General features: G+C 42.6%; 2 protein-coding genes across 3 annotated transcripts; one reads left to right on the top strand and one right to left on the bottom strand.

Moving 5' to 3' along the window:
- Nucleotides 1–207: 207 nt before the first annotated feature.
- LOC147480421 (1-aminocyclopropane-1-carboxylate oxidase 5-like) lies at nucleotides 208–3218 on the top strand. Of its 2 annotated transcripts, none has more exons than XM_086575443.1 (3): nucleotides 208–794; nucleotides 1916–2213; nucleotides 2823–3218. In XM_086575443.1, the coding sequence occupies exons 1-3, from the start codon at nucleotides 373–375 to the stop codon at nucleotides 3090–3092; spliced, it is 990 nt and encodes a 329-aa protein (XP_086431569.1). In that variant the 5' UTR covers nucleotides 208–372; the 3' UTR covers nucleotides 3093–3218. The 2 variants fall into 2 exon arrangements, with proteins under 2 accessions (XP_086431569.1, XP_086431568.1); XM_086575442.1 differs by having other exon boundaries at nucleotides 218–794; nucleotides 1883–2213.
- Nucleotides 3219–15279: 12061 nt separating this feature from the next.
- On the bottom strand, nucleotides 15280–16056 carry LOC147480420 (uncharacterized). Its single transcript, XM_086578653.1, has one exon. The coding sequence runs from the start codon at nucleotides 16054–16056 to the stop codon at nucleotides 15280–15282; it is 777 nt and encodes a 258-aa protein (XP_086434779.1).
- Between the last annotated feature and the right edge of the window lie 421 nt (nucleotides 16057–16477).

Genomic DNA, 16477 nt, shown 5'->3' with positions numbered 1-16477 from the left:
CCGTTCATTTTCACGATTCTTGGTACTATATTAGACAAGTTTAGAAAATTTTGATTATTTTGATATTTTGTAACAATATTTAAAAGAGTTAGGAGATCATATCTACAAAACATTAGGCTAATCTAAACTTTATAAATCTCCTAACGATTTTGAGTTTGTTTATATGTCCCTAGAATCATTCCCTTATTTAAATCGGAAGATTAGAATTTGGGAGATAATCTAGACTAATCCAAATTTTAGAAGGAAAAAAAAAATAGAAGGAAAATCTGATAGATATTTCGTTATGTTGATCGTATCAGGTCAAACACTGTCCCTAGGACCATCAGATATATAACATCTTAACTATGTGTACTAGCTGTATAAATAAAGCCAATGTGGGTCGAATTTGTAACAGAACTTACTTTGTATCACTTTGATTTGTTGGAAGCTTCAATGAGGAACAACATCATTCCAACTATTGATCTCTCTTCTTTCTTCAATGAAGTAAATGAGGATGGTAAAAAGAAAGTCATGGATATCATTAGTCATGCATGTTCTGAGTATGGGTTCTTTCAAATTGTGAACCATGGTATGCCACTTAGTCTTATGACTAGAGCCCTGGAGGTATCAAAGATGTTCTTTGAGTATCCTGTAGAGGAGAAGCTCAAATTCAAATCCAATCCTCCTCCTGATGCACCATTACCTTCTGGATACAGTGGTCAGCCACAGCACTCAGTAGATAAGAGTGAGTACCTGTTGATGTACCCTCCAGGGTCAAGTATTAATGTATTTCCTGATCAACCAGCTGAGTTAAGGTATGGTCCAATTTCAGTTTTCGCAATCGATCAATTATAATTAATAATTAACACCATATAATGCTTTTTTTTTTTTCGTTAAAAACATGTCTTATAGATATCATAGCATAAGGGTACAGTACTGCTGTTTAGCAAAAAGTCAGGGAGAGAGTTCAGGTCTTGATATCTAGAAGCCCACTTGGCTAGCTCATGCGCTTCAACATTTACATGCCTACTGATCCAACTAAACCTACAGAAAGTAAAAGAGTGGCTTAACCCCTGAATATTACATCTAATGGAATCAAGCTTCCAATTTGTCGACTGTTGCTCCCTCAAGTTTTGTGCAGCCAAAATAACTTGATGGCAGTCTCCTTCAAACAGTACTGATGTGCTTTCCGTGGTCCTCGCCAGTTTTACAGCTACTTCTAGAGCCACCATCTCTGCCTCTTCTGCAGAACCAGCTTCAAATAGTCTTGTAGCTGCTCCCACCATGAGTCCATCCCTATTCCAAGCCAAAGTTCCTGCTGCTGCCACCCTTGTTTCCCTGCAGAAAGCCGCGTCAAACCTGATTAGCACAGTATTTACTTCTACAATAGGAAAAATAGGATTTTTGTTCTTATCAAGCCAATTCGTAGAAAAATAAGAGTTTGAAGAGACTACTCCCTGAGGTTCTCTGTAGGCTTCCAGACTCCTATTCCACTGAGCATAGGTCCTTCTCAGCATGCTATCTCTGTTGGGCACTTTTCCTTCAAACTTGGCTCTATTCCTTGCTTCCCAAATAGCTTGTAGGATATGAGCTGCTAGCAGTCCTTTTTCTACAAGTCCTTGGTCAGTTGTTTGTGTCCACCCCAGGAAGACATCTAGCCAGTCTCTTATAGTGTGATCCGCATGTTCTTCAACTCTGGCCCCTAACTCCGAAGCAAACCAAACCAGTTTTGTCCACTCACATTGGAAGAAAAGATGGATTGGTTCTTCTGGGGTTGGAACCTTTTCTCTTAATTGTTAAAGTAAAAATTGACGTATAAATTCACTGTAGTATGGGAGTGGGACAATGGGGTTGATATTTTTTGCGTGATCAAATCATTGGAATGTGTTGTTATTATCCTCAGGAAGGTAATGGAAGATATTTTCTCTGACTTCAGCAAGGCAGCATTGCTAATTGAGACCATATTGAATGATTGCTTAGGTCTACCTTCCAAATTTCTCCAAGAATACAACAACGATAGAAGGTGGGATATCATGGCTGTTTTCAGATACTTACCAGGGGCAATAGATAAGGAGGATAACAACATTGGACTTACAGAACACCAGGATGCGAATTGGATTACCTTTGTACTTCAAGATGAAATTGGTGGTCTTGAGGTTCTCAAAAATGGAATATGGATTCCAATTGTTCCAACTGAGGGTAGCCTCATTGTCAACGTAGGGGATGTCATTCAGGTAAGACAAGGTCATTTAAGTACAGGCAGGTATTGGGTGCTAGGTGTAGTAGTATGCATATAATTCCGTCAATTAGTATATATACATCATCTGGTTCACCAAGAAAGAAAAGTACACGTATCAGTTCACTATGAAATGAGTAAATGACAAACACAAGGCGGAATTACACTCCAATTTGATCGAGTAATTTCACAAGGACAAGACAAAATCCATCAGCTGGAATCTTCAAATGGCCAAATGGAAATTAATTGATTGATTTGCGCTAGTTTCACTATAATCAACAGTCAGTACTTATTTTAAAAATATTATTGTTTTACCTCTTTCACTTGACACATTAGTTTGATTTATTAATACTGGTTTAGGTACTTACTAAGTTACTAGCATAAACAACACATCCAAAAAACTAGTGTCAAACTGTCATGTAGGTGCATACTGATCAAGATAAATGGAAACTTGGTGTATAAATAACAAAAATAACGGACATAGCCTTAACATTCAGTTCATAGTTATTATCTACAATCCGGGGTTTGACCTATTTTATGCACTTAATCATATATATATTTGTCAATTTGTTACTTTGTTGACTGTTTGATTATATTTTGTGGGGAGGTTTTGAGCAACAATAAGTTCAAAAGTGCAACTCACAGGGTGATGAGACCAGAAGGAAAATTTCGCCACTCCTATGCTTTTTTCCATTCTTTAGATGGAAACAAATGGGTGGAACCATTACCCAATTTCACAAAAGAGACAGGAAAGCGAGCTCAATATAGAGGATTCTTCTACAAGGAGTACCAGCAAATGAGGTTTAGAAACAAGACACACCCACCTCCTAGACCTGAAGATATCGCTGATATAACACACTATGCCATTGATAGCTAACAAAATCTCATTGTATTCCTTTGTCTATTTCTGATGAGACTTTGTGCGTCGTATTATGTATTGTTGCTACTTGCTAGTCTTTGTAATTTTGACTGTTTGAGTCTGAATAATTGGTTCTTAAAATGAGATTTTGGCTGTTCGATCTGCTATGATTATTATTTAGTAGTTTAGATAGTACATTTTGAAGAAGAAGAAATGGAAGATCCTATAAACGTCAATGTATTCACTCCAACCACGTACCGAATGTCCGTCTATTGATCATGTAATGTACTTATGCCTTCGCTATGCTCTGTTACATTTGGTGGCACACAATCAAATGAGTGGAGGTTCGATCACCCTACGTACACCCACCGGCATGACTAATTGACTACCTAATAGGCTAATATGAACAACTTTAGATACACTCCAATTCGGCTCTTGGCAAAAAGTGAAAAGATTCGAGCTCCTTGTGAAGATTATGTTCCAGTCGAAGTAGTCTACGTTCTTTCTATAAAATGAGATGAGAAGTGTAAAGGAGCGGATTAGTTCACCTTTACATACAAGGAGGGAGAGGGAATGGGATTGAATATGGTAAAGACCGAGTTCATTGATGAGTGAACTGCCTACGTATTTTCTCTTGATTCTGAAGGGAGAAAAGAATCAGGTCTGACGTAGTTCATGTAGGTGGTATTTATAGATATTGAGAGTAATCCATGAGATACGTGTGCTGCCATGCTCAAGTGTGGGGTGGAGATTAAGAATGAGTGTTAGGTTGGTTTTGGTAGGAATTATGGGATGATTGGGAGTGGTTGCAGTAGTTCGTATATCACGGTGATTGGAAGTATAGGTATGACTCAGGTAATGATTGCCTCGGGGTAAGGGAAGGTGTCATCAGATGAAGCGTTCTACTTGAGGTCGTCTGTTCAACCTGTGATATCTTATAGGAGCTGAAGTGGACCACCTACATGAAGCGAGCTCAATACGAAGCGATCTTGAGGGTAGGATTCTTGCTTATGAACACGTGCTTAATATTCTTGTATGAGAATATTACTCCCTCACACATCCCCCTCTCAGTAGGTCGTGCTATACATTGAAGCGATCTGCTGAGAGAAAACGGAGGCACGTGTTAAGCATGGGTGGAGAAGTGGACTGGTGGAGGTCGACTCGTATTGTATGACGATCTGGTGTAAGGGATAGCTGGCACGTGACTGGTATGTGAGAGAATCGTAGCAGTTGTGGAGGAAACATGTCGCCGCGTTTTTCGGATTGGCAAAAAGATAGGTCCTTGGTACACGTGTGCGGGCTAGGGCGTAGGCTGTAATCATATTGTATTGGGAACTGAAGGGGCGGTTATTCAAAATCAAACTTTGGAGAACTAAAAAGTTAGCTTTCGTTTTCTTCTTCAACACCAACGCAAGCTAGGGTTTCTCAAGTGAGTGTTTTTGCTGCTGCTGCTCTTTCGCCTTTGTCGTTTCTTTCTTCTTGTTCAGGCATTGTGTGTTTAGTAGCTAGATCGGTGTTAGGTTTTATTGTGTAGTTTTAGGTATTAAGAAGAAAAACACGAGATGTCTGACTCCAATAATACTCAGTCGGAAGAAGTTCGGGAAGTGTCTATAAGCTGTGGTGAATATGAGGAAGATAAAGAGGAGTCGGTGGGTTTTGAAAGTGGGCCCGAGGCTAAGGTTAGGGTTGATGAAGATAGGGCACGCTCTGGTTCTATGGGTGCTGTAGCTAGCACTTCAGGTCGTGCCAAGGAGTCGTCTTCTAGTGGGTTGCCCCCTAGGACGGATCGACCTGCAGCGAGTGCGTTCCCCGACCTGAGGCAGCTTATGGGATAGAAGTAAACGACCTGGAGATATACGACCCAGGCTAGAAAGAAAATATACGTAGTGAGGAGTACCACCCTTCGAACTATGGGATAATAATTTGCGAGGGTCAGCTGAGGGCTGGTATGAAGATACCATTCTCGAAGCTGGTTTGCGACTTCTTAAACTTCTGTTGGAAGTCCCCCTGTCAGTTTGTTGGTAACACTTGGCGTTTATTCAAGGTGTTCGATTTACTGAATGCGAGTGGTGAGTACCGCATAGGGGTATTTGACATTATTGAGCATTTTGTGGTAAAGCGATCTCGCAATTTCAACTTTAGCTTGCAAACTCTGATGGGGAATTCTAGTATGTTGGATGGTGTGAGCAATGAGGCTTGGAAAAAGAGGCTGTTGCTGTTAGTTGGGAACTATTGTGCGAGAGGATGTAGTTTGCAAACTAGGGTTTGCAATATTTATGGTGGGTAGGAGTGTGTTGGTGTTGTTGTTTTGATGATTGTGTTACAGTTATTTTACCTGACTGTGGTTTTTGTTGTGTTTGCAGAGCTTGCTGTAAAGAGGCGAACTAAGCGGAAGGAAATAGAGAGGTTTGCGGGGTTGACTCGGGCTTAGAAACAAGTGAAACTACCTGAAGTTGCGCATTTCTTCGTGGAAAAAGGAGGTCCCGTGATTAGGGAGAAGAGAAGAGATTAGAAGGAAAGGGCTTGGGGTCAAACTAGTGAAACCGCAATGGACAAGCGTAAGAGCGATCTGGTGACCAGGGAGGATAGGAACCGAGGTCGTACTAGTCCTAGGCGATCCACAGGAGGTAGGGCTGGCAATGGGTCGGGTAAGACCCGATACCCGATCCGATCCGAACCAATAAAAGCGGATTTGGGACAGGTAGCTAGCATATTGGATCGGTTCTGGGTCTTGAAAATCAGAACCAGACTCTTATTGGATTGGTTCTGGATTAAGTATGTACCGAACCGTTATAGGCCTGATCCGATTAAAATTTTTAGTCTTATTCTTTCTAATTTTCCTCCACCATATATTTCTATTACCGCAACATTACAATATTTAAAGTTCCAAAATAAGATATGCAAAATACATATGTAATATTACGATATGTTTTTTACATAACAAAAAAATGGTTTCTATCTAAAGAAAAACCCTCCCTTACAAATTTGGATTTAAAATCATTCATTATGCCTTTTGGATTTGTGTATCCTGTTTTTGTGTTTAGCAAAAAAAATTATTTAATATTCATATAACGAAAATTAGGATCCAATTATAAAGAACTCAGTTCACCGGATTGAAATTGAGTTTATTGGTTCGGAACGGATTGGATCCGGAATCAAAAAAAAGTTTTCGGTTTGGTTCTGGTTCTCTAACTCAAATATACGTTCGGATCGGGTTCGGTTCTGGTCTGTATTGTTGAAAAGCGGATCGGTTTTGGATTTGCATATATCCGGACCGATCCAACCCATTGCCAGCCCTAACAGGAGGTGCTGGTGCCTCGGAGTTTGGTGGGTCGGGTGGGCGATCTGAAGGGGGGTCCATTGGTGCACCTGTGGAGCTAGATAGGGTAGTGTTCAATCCTCGTGAGCGGAGCAGCTCATTGAAAAGAAAGGCTGATGCGTCTGGACAGGATGCTGCAAAGGTGGCCAAAGCTGCAAGGCATGTACTTGGAGAGAGTTCCAATACTGGGGATGGTTCTGGTGGTGGGCGGGTTGGCGGTAAGGCTACTCGCAGCACCAGACCGAGGCCTAAACCCGTCATGGACCTGGAGGCTTTTGGGGTCAGACAGAGCTCGCCTCCTGTAGCTCGAGAGCCTACCCCGTTGGCCAAGGCGAGGGCCCCGAGTAAGATGAGTGGGAAGTTTGTTGTGGCTGTTGAGGGTTTGGAGCCTCGAGCAGTGTACTTGGATGACCAGGGGGTGCAACGGTTTGTGAAGTGAACTGATGTCAGCTTCAGGTCGAGTAAGATCTCGGCATGCTTGCTTGAGCACATAGTTATGGATGGCAACCGCCAGGAGCTGGATGCCAAGGGGCTGGCGGATAACCTGAGGCGAATGGAGATAGCGCAGTGTCTGGTAAGGGGAATGCTCATGATTTAACTTGTCTGTTCTTTTATGAGAACGGTGCGAACTAACAGCTATTTTATGTGTGCTACTGCAGCTGGTGAGTGGGTTCCAGAAGCTAAAGGAGATCTCCCAGTTCGCTGAATCAGATATGGAGACCGTGGTGAAGCTGACAGAGGAGTTGAAGAATGTGCAAGATGCTTGTAGCATAGATCGCAAGGAGCTTGACGAGGTAAAGAAAGAGCTCCAGGCGCTGAAGTTGGCGAAGCTTCTGAAAGATACCAAGGTGAAAGATCTTAAGATGAAATTACAGGGCACTGAGGAGAACGTCTCTACTGCGACTGGAGAAATTGGTAGGTTGAATGACTATCCCAGCACTGTAAGGACGTTGCTCAAAAAGCTACTAAAGCGTATGACGTTCTGGATGTTGATTTCCTTGAGTTGGAAGCAGATTACAACGCCTTGAAAGAGGAGCATGAACGCGGGGCACCCAGTACATTGGTGGTACCTATACAGGGAGATGCATGTGATGCTTCTACTTATGTGGTTTCTGCTCAAGAGGTCGCTGAACCCCGAACTGAAAGTGTTGTGCCAGATGTGTTTGTGAACTTGGGTGTAGATGGTCTTTCTGTTGTGATTGAAGAGGGTGATGTGGAGGTTGAAGATCCTCTAGTTGTTGAAAATTTGGCTGTGCTTCCTGGAGTTTGAGAGTTGTGAGGGTAGTTCCATTGATGAATATATATGGAATGCATGTTTTTGCTTATGCTTGATTGCTTGTAGCTAATGTTCCATTGATAATGCTTATGGCGCATAGTGGCTAAGAAGCCTAAGGTTTAGCTGAAGGAAGCGTTTGCTCATAGATAACGTTCTCATATGTGGGTTGCCCACTAGTAAGAACCCTATAGGCTGTGGAACCTGGTAGCTCGGGTGAGCGTGTTAGCCTACTATGGCGTAAGGCTTGCTGAGAGCGTTCTCTTTGAGCTGACCTTAAAGTTAAAGGTAGTCAACTGAGGAGAATTTGAGAGGCTATAAAGCCTGTAAGCTCAAGAGAGTGTGAGGATCACGGAGAGCGTAGTGCGTGAGTAAGTATATCGCTCACTGAGAGCATTCTCACTGAGTTGATCCTAAAAGTATAGGTCCTCAACTAGTGAGAATTGGGGGGGCTCTAGAGCTTGTAGGCTCAAGAGAGTGTGCTGCTCCTGGAGAGCGTGTTAGCTTATGAGAGCGTATCGCTCACTGAGAGCGTTCTCACTGAGTTGATCCTAGAAGTATATATCCTCAACTAGTGAGAATTGGAGAGGCTCTGGAGCCTGTAAGCTCAAGAGAGCGTGCTGCTCGTGGAGAGTGTATTAGCTTATGAAAGCGTATCGCTCACTGAGAGCGTTCTCATTGAGTTGATTGATATTAGCAAATTTACGTAAACTGGCTATTTATGCGTAAACACAAATAATCAATTAACTAAATAAGTGCTTAAATCAATATTCCTACTCTCAATTCATTATACAATATAGAGAGTCAGGATTCGTTCCACTTATAAACTATCAAGACATAAATAGAATTCAACTAATCAAACACAAGGAAACAATGGTGAGAACAATGAGAGTAGTGTTGTGATTTATTTTAACTAAAACTAATTATAAATTATTTAAACTAACAATGCAATAAACTAATTTAACCTAAGCAATTAAAAAGTGAATTTAATGAATAACAAGAACATAGAGGAAGGATTAATCCATCTATGTGAAGCTATGATTATTCTAACTAGTTTCTCTTGTTTAAATCTCAACCTTTATTAATCTACACAAGGTAAAACAACAAAAGTCACAATTTATTATTGATCCCTAACCAATCCTAGCAATCTCTGTACTAAGATATAATTAGCATAAGAGAAATTCTCCTCCACAAATCTCTTTGTGGAGTTTCCTTTCTCTAGTTCAACTTCTATAATCTCTATCTCTAGACAACTATAGAACTTGAACTTGAAGCACATAAGACAATAAGAAAACTAAAGAAGAACAATCATAACCCTCACATAGACTTCATAAAACTCCTCTAATAATGGAGTTTTTAGCCTAGTTTCATTGGGTTCATTAACAATAAACAATAATAAGAAGACATAATTAAATTAAACTAAACTTGATTAAAATAACTTGAATTCAAATTTGAAGATTGAAATATAAACTAAGTATTTTATTCTAAGATTCAAAACTTGTTCTAATAACTAATAGAATTGACAATTAACTAGATTAATCTATATAAACTAATTTAATGAATTCAAGCTAACTATTTGATATAGACTAAGTGAAAACTAAGTAAAAACTAACTATTGGGTTCTCCCTAACTAAAAACTAAGTATCTTCAGAGCTAAGTCTTTCTCTCTTCAAATAGAGGAGACAAGATCCATAAATTCGTGCATGGGCTGAGGAGCCATGTTTTGGGCCGGAAAATCGAGCCCAAAACCTCATTACTTTAGTCCACAAAAGGCTTTTCAGCTATATTCGACTTCAATAGCCTTTTCATCCACTTTTTCTCCTCTGATTGGGTCAAGGCTGAGACCATTGGAAAGATCTTTTCGAGCTGGTCGTTTTGACATAAAGTAGGCCCAATTCCGAGGTCTGAGTCCAAAGATACGGCCTTTGGAAGTTCAGTTGACTTTGTGCGCTATTTCTACCCGCGTTGACTTTGACTTTGACTTTTCAGCTTTGACCGGGCTTTAAAAAGGTTTTTTCTCATTGAATCTTGGCCTTTAATCATAGAACTTCTTAGCAGCCAACCTTTGTTTCTTTATCTCGCAAAAGGGACGCATTTCTCTACGTATTCGACTTCAATGCCTGAAATACATAAGAACACGATAACAGTACTAACTCTTACTTATTAATCACATAATTGGTCTAAAAGTAATATTGTTAAGGGGTTAAAACTACAGTTTTGGGCTCTTATCATTGATCATAGAAGTATAGGTCCTCAACTAGTGAGAATTGGAGAGGCCCTGGAGCCTGTAAGCTCAAGAGAGTGTGCTGCTCGCGGAGAGCGTGTTAGCTTATAAAAACGTATCGCTCACTGAGAGTGTTCTCACTGAGTTGATCCTAGAAGTATAGGTCCTCAACTAGTGAGAATTGGAGAGGCTATGGAGCCTGTAAGCTCAAGAGAGCGTGCTGCTCGCGGAGAGCGTGTTAGCTAATGAAAGCGTATCGCTCACTGAGAGCGTTCTCACTAAGTTGATCCTAGAAGTATAGGTCCTCAACTAGTGAGAATTGGAGAGGCTCTGGAGCCTATAAGCTCGAGAGAGCGTGTTGCTCATGGAGAGCGTGTTAGCTTATGAAAGTGTATCGCTCACTGAGAGTGCTGAAAATGCGCGTATACTGGTGGTGCTTTCAGTGCAAGTTTGGTGCTTTGCTCATGAGGTTGAACGGAGTAGGTTATAAGGTAAGCATAAGTAACCTAAACTTGAATTTACAGTAAATAAAAACATGGAATATACAACAATGCATTTTTATTGATAAAACTTCTTTAACAAATAAGTGTTCCAAGGGCGTGGCAATGATTTCCCCTCTTGGGTTTTGATCCAGTACGCTCCATTGCCTACAACTCGTTCCACTATGTATGGTCCTTCCCATGTTGGTGCGAGCTTGGAATCATCTTGAGTTTTTTTCAGAACTAGATCACCAGGTTGAAAAGATCAAGGGTGTACTCACTTGTTGTAGGACTTTTTCAGAGTTTGTTAGTAAGATGCCACTCTGATGGCGGCTAGGTCACACCGTTCTTCAAGCAAATTGACCTCTCGAGCTAGGACGGAGTCATTGTGTCCAGACTCGACGAGTTCTGATCGAGTCGTAGTGACTGTCAGTTCAGTGGGGATAATGGCTTCTGTGCCATAGCATAAGGAGAATGGTGACTCGCCTGTGTTGGAATGAGCTGTGGTGCGATAAGCCCACAGAATGTTCTCTAACTGATTTGGCCATTGACTTTTGTTATTTTCAATCTTTTTCTTTAGGTTTTCTAAGATTGCTTTGTTGCTAGCCTCTGCTTGGCCATTACTTTGAGCGTACTGAGGAGTGGAGAATGCATGAACGATCTTCCACTTGGCCAGAAACTCCTTGACTGTTTTCCCCTTAAATTAGGAACCATTGTCCATCACCAATGTGTGTGGCAAACCAAATTTGGTAATGATGTGAGTCCAGATGAAGTTTTTGACGTATGATTCCTTGACATGAGCTAAAGGAATTGCTTCGACCCACTTAGTGGAGTAATCAGTTGTAGCTAAGACGAAGCAAAAACCTGTACTCTTTTGTGGGATGAACGGTCCCATGATGTCCATGCCCCACATGTGAAATGGCTAAGGGATCACAATGTTGATCAATTCACGAGCTGGTTGTATGATGTTGTGGCAAAAGGTCTGGCATTTGATGCACTTGAGGACATATGTTTTGGCATCGATCTGCATTCGAGGCCAAAAGTATCCTTGGGAGATCGCTTTGTGAGCCAAAAAGCGACTGCCAGCATGGTTTCCGCACTCTCCCTCAAGAATTTCAGTAAAAATTAATTGACCTTGTTTTGGGCTTATGCACCTCAAGTGAGGTCCGCCAGCAGATTTTAGAATAGCTTGTTATTGACCAAGTAATAACGGCGAGCTTGATATGGAATTTGTCTAGCTTTGGCACTCTCTTCTGGGAGTGTACCGTGCTAGATGTATTCTATGATGGGCTGCATCCATGTTTGACTCATCTGATCCTCAGAGAGGGGGAACAAGTTCCTGACCTCTAAAACGTGTTTAGCTTGGTAAGCAAGTCGGTCAACTACTTCAATGAGTAACTGCCTAAGGGCGCAGTTCAGTGTTTGGGTAGCCAGATAAGCTAAACTGTCCGCATGACGATTTTCGTCGTGCAAAAAATAATGTATTGTGGCTTTCTTAAAAGTAGGAATTAACTGATAAACAACTTGAAGGTATTTAGAAATGTTACCTTCGTGGGTAGTGTACTCTTTAGCAACCTGGCAAACAACCAGTTGCGAGTCACTAAAGACTTGGAGCTCTTGTACACCGAGTTGTAGCACCATTCGAAGTCCCATAATTAACGCCTCGTACTCCGCTTCGTTGTTGGAATTCGCAAAGTCGATGCAAACTGATTTCTCCATCATTGCTCCATCTGGGGATACTAGGACAACTCCTATTCACTTCCTCCAGGGTTGCTAGATCCATCCACAAAGAGAGACCAGACGGTCTTGTCATTCTTCTTTGTGGATGGAATATCTATTTTGGTTCCCAATTTGGGTCATCGACAAGGAAATCTGCTAGGAAATCTGTAACGACTTGTTCTTTCTGTGAGGTACGTGGGACGAACTTGATGTGATGCTCCCCGAGTTCTTTGGCCCATACTGCCATGCAAGTTGTCTTATTCTCCTTATGAAGGATTTTCTTCAACGGGAGGTCGGTGATTACTTTGATTAGATGTGCTTGAAAGTAAGGCCTGAACTTTCTTGCAGAATATAACAATGTGAGTACTGCTCTTTCAATGTAAGAGTAATTCTTTTCAGTTGGAGTTAGCCTCTTACTTGTAAAGTAGATCGACTTCTCTTAGTTGTTTTCCTTTTTGAAGAGAACCGAACTGATGGCAAAGTCTGATATTGCTAGACAGCCCCAGCGTTTCGTCATCTGTTGGTTTTTCCAGGACGGGGGGTGTAGTCAGGTACTCTTTAAGGGTGGAGAACGCTTGGTGGCACTGATCGTTCCACGATAACTGCTCACATTTTCTATGAAGTTGCAAGAACGGTCGGCACTTGTCTGACTCCCTGGATATGAATCGGTTTAGTGCGGCGACCATTCCTGATAGCTTCTGTATTTGCTTCTTTGTCTCTGGATCAGGCATGTCCAAGAACGCTCTGATTTGGTTTGGGTTAGCTTCGATCCCTCTCTGTGATACTTGGTATCCTAGAAACTTCCCTGAGGACGCTCCAAAAATGCACTTTTCTGGATTCAACTTCATTCGAGTCCGGCGTAACCGGGAGAACGCTTGCTCAAGGTGAGTGAGGTGGTCATCTGCTTTCTTGCTTTTGACGACCATGTCATTGATATAGACTTCCATGGTATCTCCTAACATGTCTTGGAACATGTCCGTGACCAGCTATTGATAAGTTGCTCCAGCGTTCTTGAGACCGAATGGGAGGATGTTGTAGCAGTAAATTCCCTGTTCGGTGATGAATGACATTTTCTCTTGGTCTTGTTCAGCGAGTGGGATTTGGTTGTATCCATTGTATGCATCCATAAATGACAGGAGCTCATGGCCACAGGTTTTGTCCACAAGTCGGTCAATTCGAGGCAAATGGAAGCTATCTTTAGGTGTTTCTTGGTTGCCATTGGTGAAGTCAACACAGAGGCGGACTGTGCCATTCTTTTTTGGAACTGCTACTATATTAGCGATCCGGTCTGGGTAATCGACCTTTCTAATGAAACCGACTTGCTTGAGTTTGTCGACCTCATCATTGATTGCTTTTTGAAATCTCAGAGATAATCTTCGAGGTCACTAACGAACTGGCCTAGCATTAGGATTTACATTTAGTCTATGACATGCAACATTAGGATCTATACCCGGTACATCGATATACGACCAAGTGAAAACATCTTTATTCATTGCTAAAAAGTTTACAAGCTGAGCCCTGAGTGTAGGGTCTAAGTTAGCCCCTACATAGACAAACTTAGGGTTGTCTTCTGTTCCTAAGTTCACTTGCTCTCTATCTGCGGGTTGGGATGCTGCCTTTGATGATGATGCATCTTCAAGGGGATTGATTTCTGGCGACGCTTTGCCGTTATGAGGGATGGTGGATTTGGTAGCTGGGGTTGGAGCGACCTTTGTGGCGACGACAACAGGGGTTGATGTGGCCTCTATGGTCATGACAACAGAGGCTGGAGTGATCTCTGGAATCTGTATCTATTGTGTAACATATGACGGGGTGACCTCTGGGGTCCTGATAGGTGGAGCAACGACTACTAGAGCGACCTCTGGGGTCCTGACTGGTGAAGCGACAAATGCTGGAGCGACCTCTGAGGTCCTAACTGGTGGAGCAACAACTGCTGGAGTGACTTCTGGGGTTTGTACAGACGAATAGATCCTCTTGCTGGAGCCCCAAGCGTTCTATTTTAGTGCTTTGGCTTTGACCTCCAGGACCAAGTCTTTTTCCATTATGTAGCTGGTGGGCTCGTTCTTTGTGCCAATAGGTGAGTCAGTGGTCTTGTTCACTGAGAGGATTTGGTTACAATGATAAGCCTCGAGCTGATTGCTTCGAAGCTCCATCGTGCCCCTAGGGCCTGGAAAGCGGAGAACTTGATGTAGTGTTGACGGTATAACTTGCATTTGATGAATCCAACGCTGTCATAGGATGGCATTGTAGGACGACTTGATGTCTAGGACGCTGAAACGAGTATTGAAGCTGACTTTGTCTTCTCTAGATCCCGCGGAGACTGGGAGTATGATATCACCAATTGGGCTAGCTCTAGAGCCATTGAACCCGTAGAAAGGACCGATTGGATCTATGAAGACTGACTTGGGCAAATTCATCTCTTGTATGGTATGGTAGAACAAAATGTTACATGAACTGCCAGTGTCAATTAGGACACGCTTGACTGTCTAATCACTGATTTTGACATGGACTACTAGTGCATCATTGTGCTGGAGGCAAACCTTGTTGAGGTCAGCCTCCGTAAAAGTGATATCACCTGAACTGCGACCAGAACTACATGGAGCAGGTGCGGCATGGGAAGAGAAATGGTAAACTTCTTGAAGGGCGCCTACACGCCTTCTTTTTTCTCTGGACGATGTTACTAAATCATCTGGAAACGTGATCATATGAATGGTTCTGTCACTGTCGCGATCTGACGAGTGTTGATGTCGCTCATGGCAGGAACGGTCTCTTGGACGTCCTCTACTGCGGGAGCGAGCTTGAGCATTGTGGCGATCATGGCGGGGTGGAGTTCTACTACGTACCCTGCGAGCCATAAGTTTGTGGCGCAAGTCGCCATCGGCGATGTTGGTGTACTACTTGATATGTCCTGCTTCGATGAGGTCTTGAAGGTAATGCTTTAGCCCCCAGCACGCATCGGTCTCGTGACATTTGGCTCGGTGAAAGGCACAATAAGGCTTGCCTGATTGATCTTCTGGTTGTCGTATAGTAGGTCGGTAATATGCAACTTTCTTGATCTTTTCCAGTATGTAACTGGGAGATCGTGTGAGAATAGCGAACTCACGGTCATTGTTCATTACGTTCCCGTCTACGCTCTTGCCGCCGGGTCGCTTTTGAAGTGGGGGTCGTCGGATATTTGTCGCGACTTCTTCTTAATACGGTAGGCCTTGGCGCTTCAGGCCTTCCTGTAACTTAATGTACTTGTCGACTCGAGCGTATAGCTCGGATAACGTCTCGGGGGATTCTTTCATCAGCGATTTGGCGAGTGTCGTGTTGCGCACACGGCAGGCGTTAGAGAATGCCAGGGTGGCGAATGACTCTTTCAGACTAGTTTCCATGCATAGTAGTTTAGCTTTGAACCGACCTAGAAATTCGCGAATTATTTCGTCTTCGCCCAGTGAGAGCTGGAACAGTGAATCAAGATCAGCTTTTTTACGACTGTTATGGACGTACTGACTAGCAAACGAATTGGTGAGCTGCTCGAAGGTCTTTATCGAGTCTGACTCGAGTGAAAAAAACCAATCGAGCACGCCATCTTTGAGACTGGCGGGAAACAAACGACAGTGAAGGTGATCGAACTCTGGTGCACTATATAGTGCAAGGCTTTGAATGTAGTGAGCCACGTGTTGACCAGGACACGTGCTGCCATCATACATTGGGAACCGTGGTTGAATGAAATCTGGAGGAGAAGCTTTGCTAAGTACCTCAGCAGTGAACAGAGACGCACGGTATGTCTTCAGCATCTTTTGAACGATCTGGGAAGTGTCTTTCTTGACTGCACTTTGGTCGATCCTTTGTGACAGTTCGTTAATTTGTTGATTAACCTCATTAATGCCATCCCCTGCTAAGGTACTAGGTGGATTTTGCGTGTCCACTTGCGCGCGGAGTGTGACGTTCTCCTGCCTGAGCAGGGTAATTTGCTCATTCATTGTTCCTAGCTGACCTGCCAAACTCTGGATTTGAGCTTCGAGGCTTGCCATGCTTCGTGGGCTTGAGTGTTTTTCTTTTTGGTTTAAGGATTTGTTAAGTGGTTTCTCAAGAAATCGAGCCCATAAACGGCGCCAATGTAAAGGAGCGGATTAGTTCACCTTTACATACAAGGAGGGAGAGGGAATGGGATTGAATATGGTAAAGACCGAGTTCGTTGATGAGCGAACTGCCTACGTATCTTCTCTTGATTCTGGGGGGAGAGAAGAATCAGGTCTGACATAGTTCATGTAGGTGGTATTTATAGGGTGAGAGTATAGATCCATGAGACACGAGTGCTGCCATGCTCAAGTGTGGGGTGGAGATTAAGAATGAGTGTTAGGTTGGTTTTGGTAGGAATTATGGGATGATTGGGAGTGGTTG

This window comes from Coptis chinensis, chromosome 8, assembly GCF_015680905.1.
Source record: "Coptis chinensis isolate HL-2020 chromosome 8, ASM1568090v1, whole genome shotgun sequence".
NCBI classification, from domain to species: Eukaryota; Viridiplantae; Streptophyta; class Magnoliopsida; order Ranunculales; family Ranunculaceae; genus Coptis; species Coptis chinensis.
The sequence above is the reverse complement of the archived record's forward strand: the minus strand, read 5'-3'. Positions and strand labels throughout refer to the sequence as shown.

Bases quoted from the DNA above. Each gene is read 5' to 3' on its own strand.
- LOC147480421 (XM_086575442.1), top strand. From the start codon at position 373: ATGTGGGTCGAATTTGTAACAGAACTTACTTTGTATCACTTTGATTTG. The intron at 795-1,882 runs GTATGGTCCAAT...TATTATCCTCAG, and splicing joins GATCAACCAGCTGAGTTAAG to GAAGGTAATGGAAGATATTT. The intron at 2,214-2,822 runs GTAAGACAAGGT...TTTTGTGGGGAG, and splicing joins ACGTAGGGGATGTCATTCAG to GTTTTGAGCAACAATAAGTT.
- LOC147480420 (XM_086578653.1), bottom strand. From the start codon at position 16,056: ATGAATGAGCAAATTACCCTGCTCAGGCAGGAGAACGTCACACTCCGC.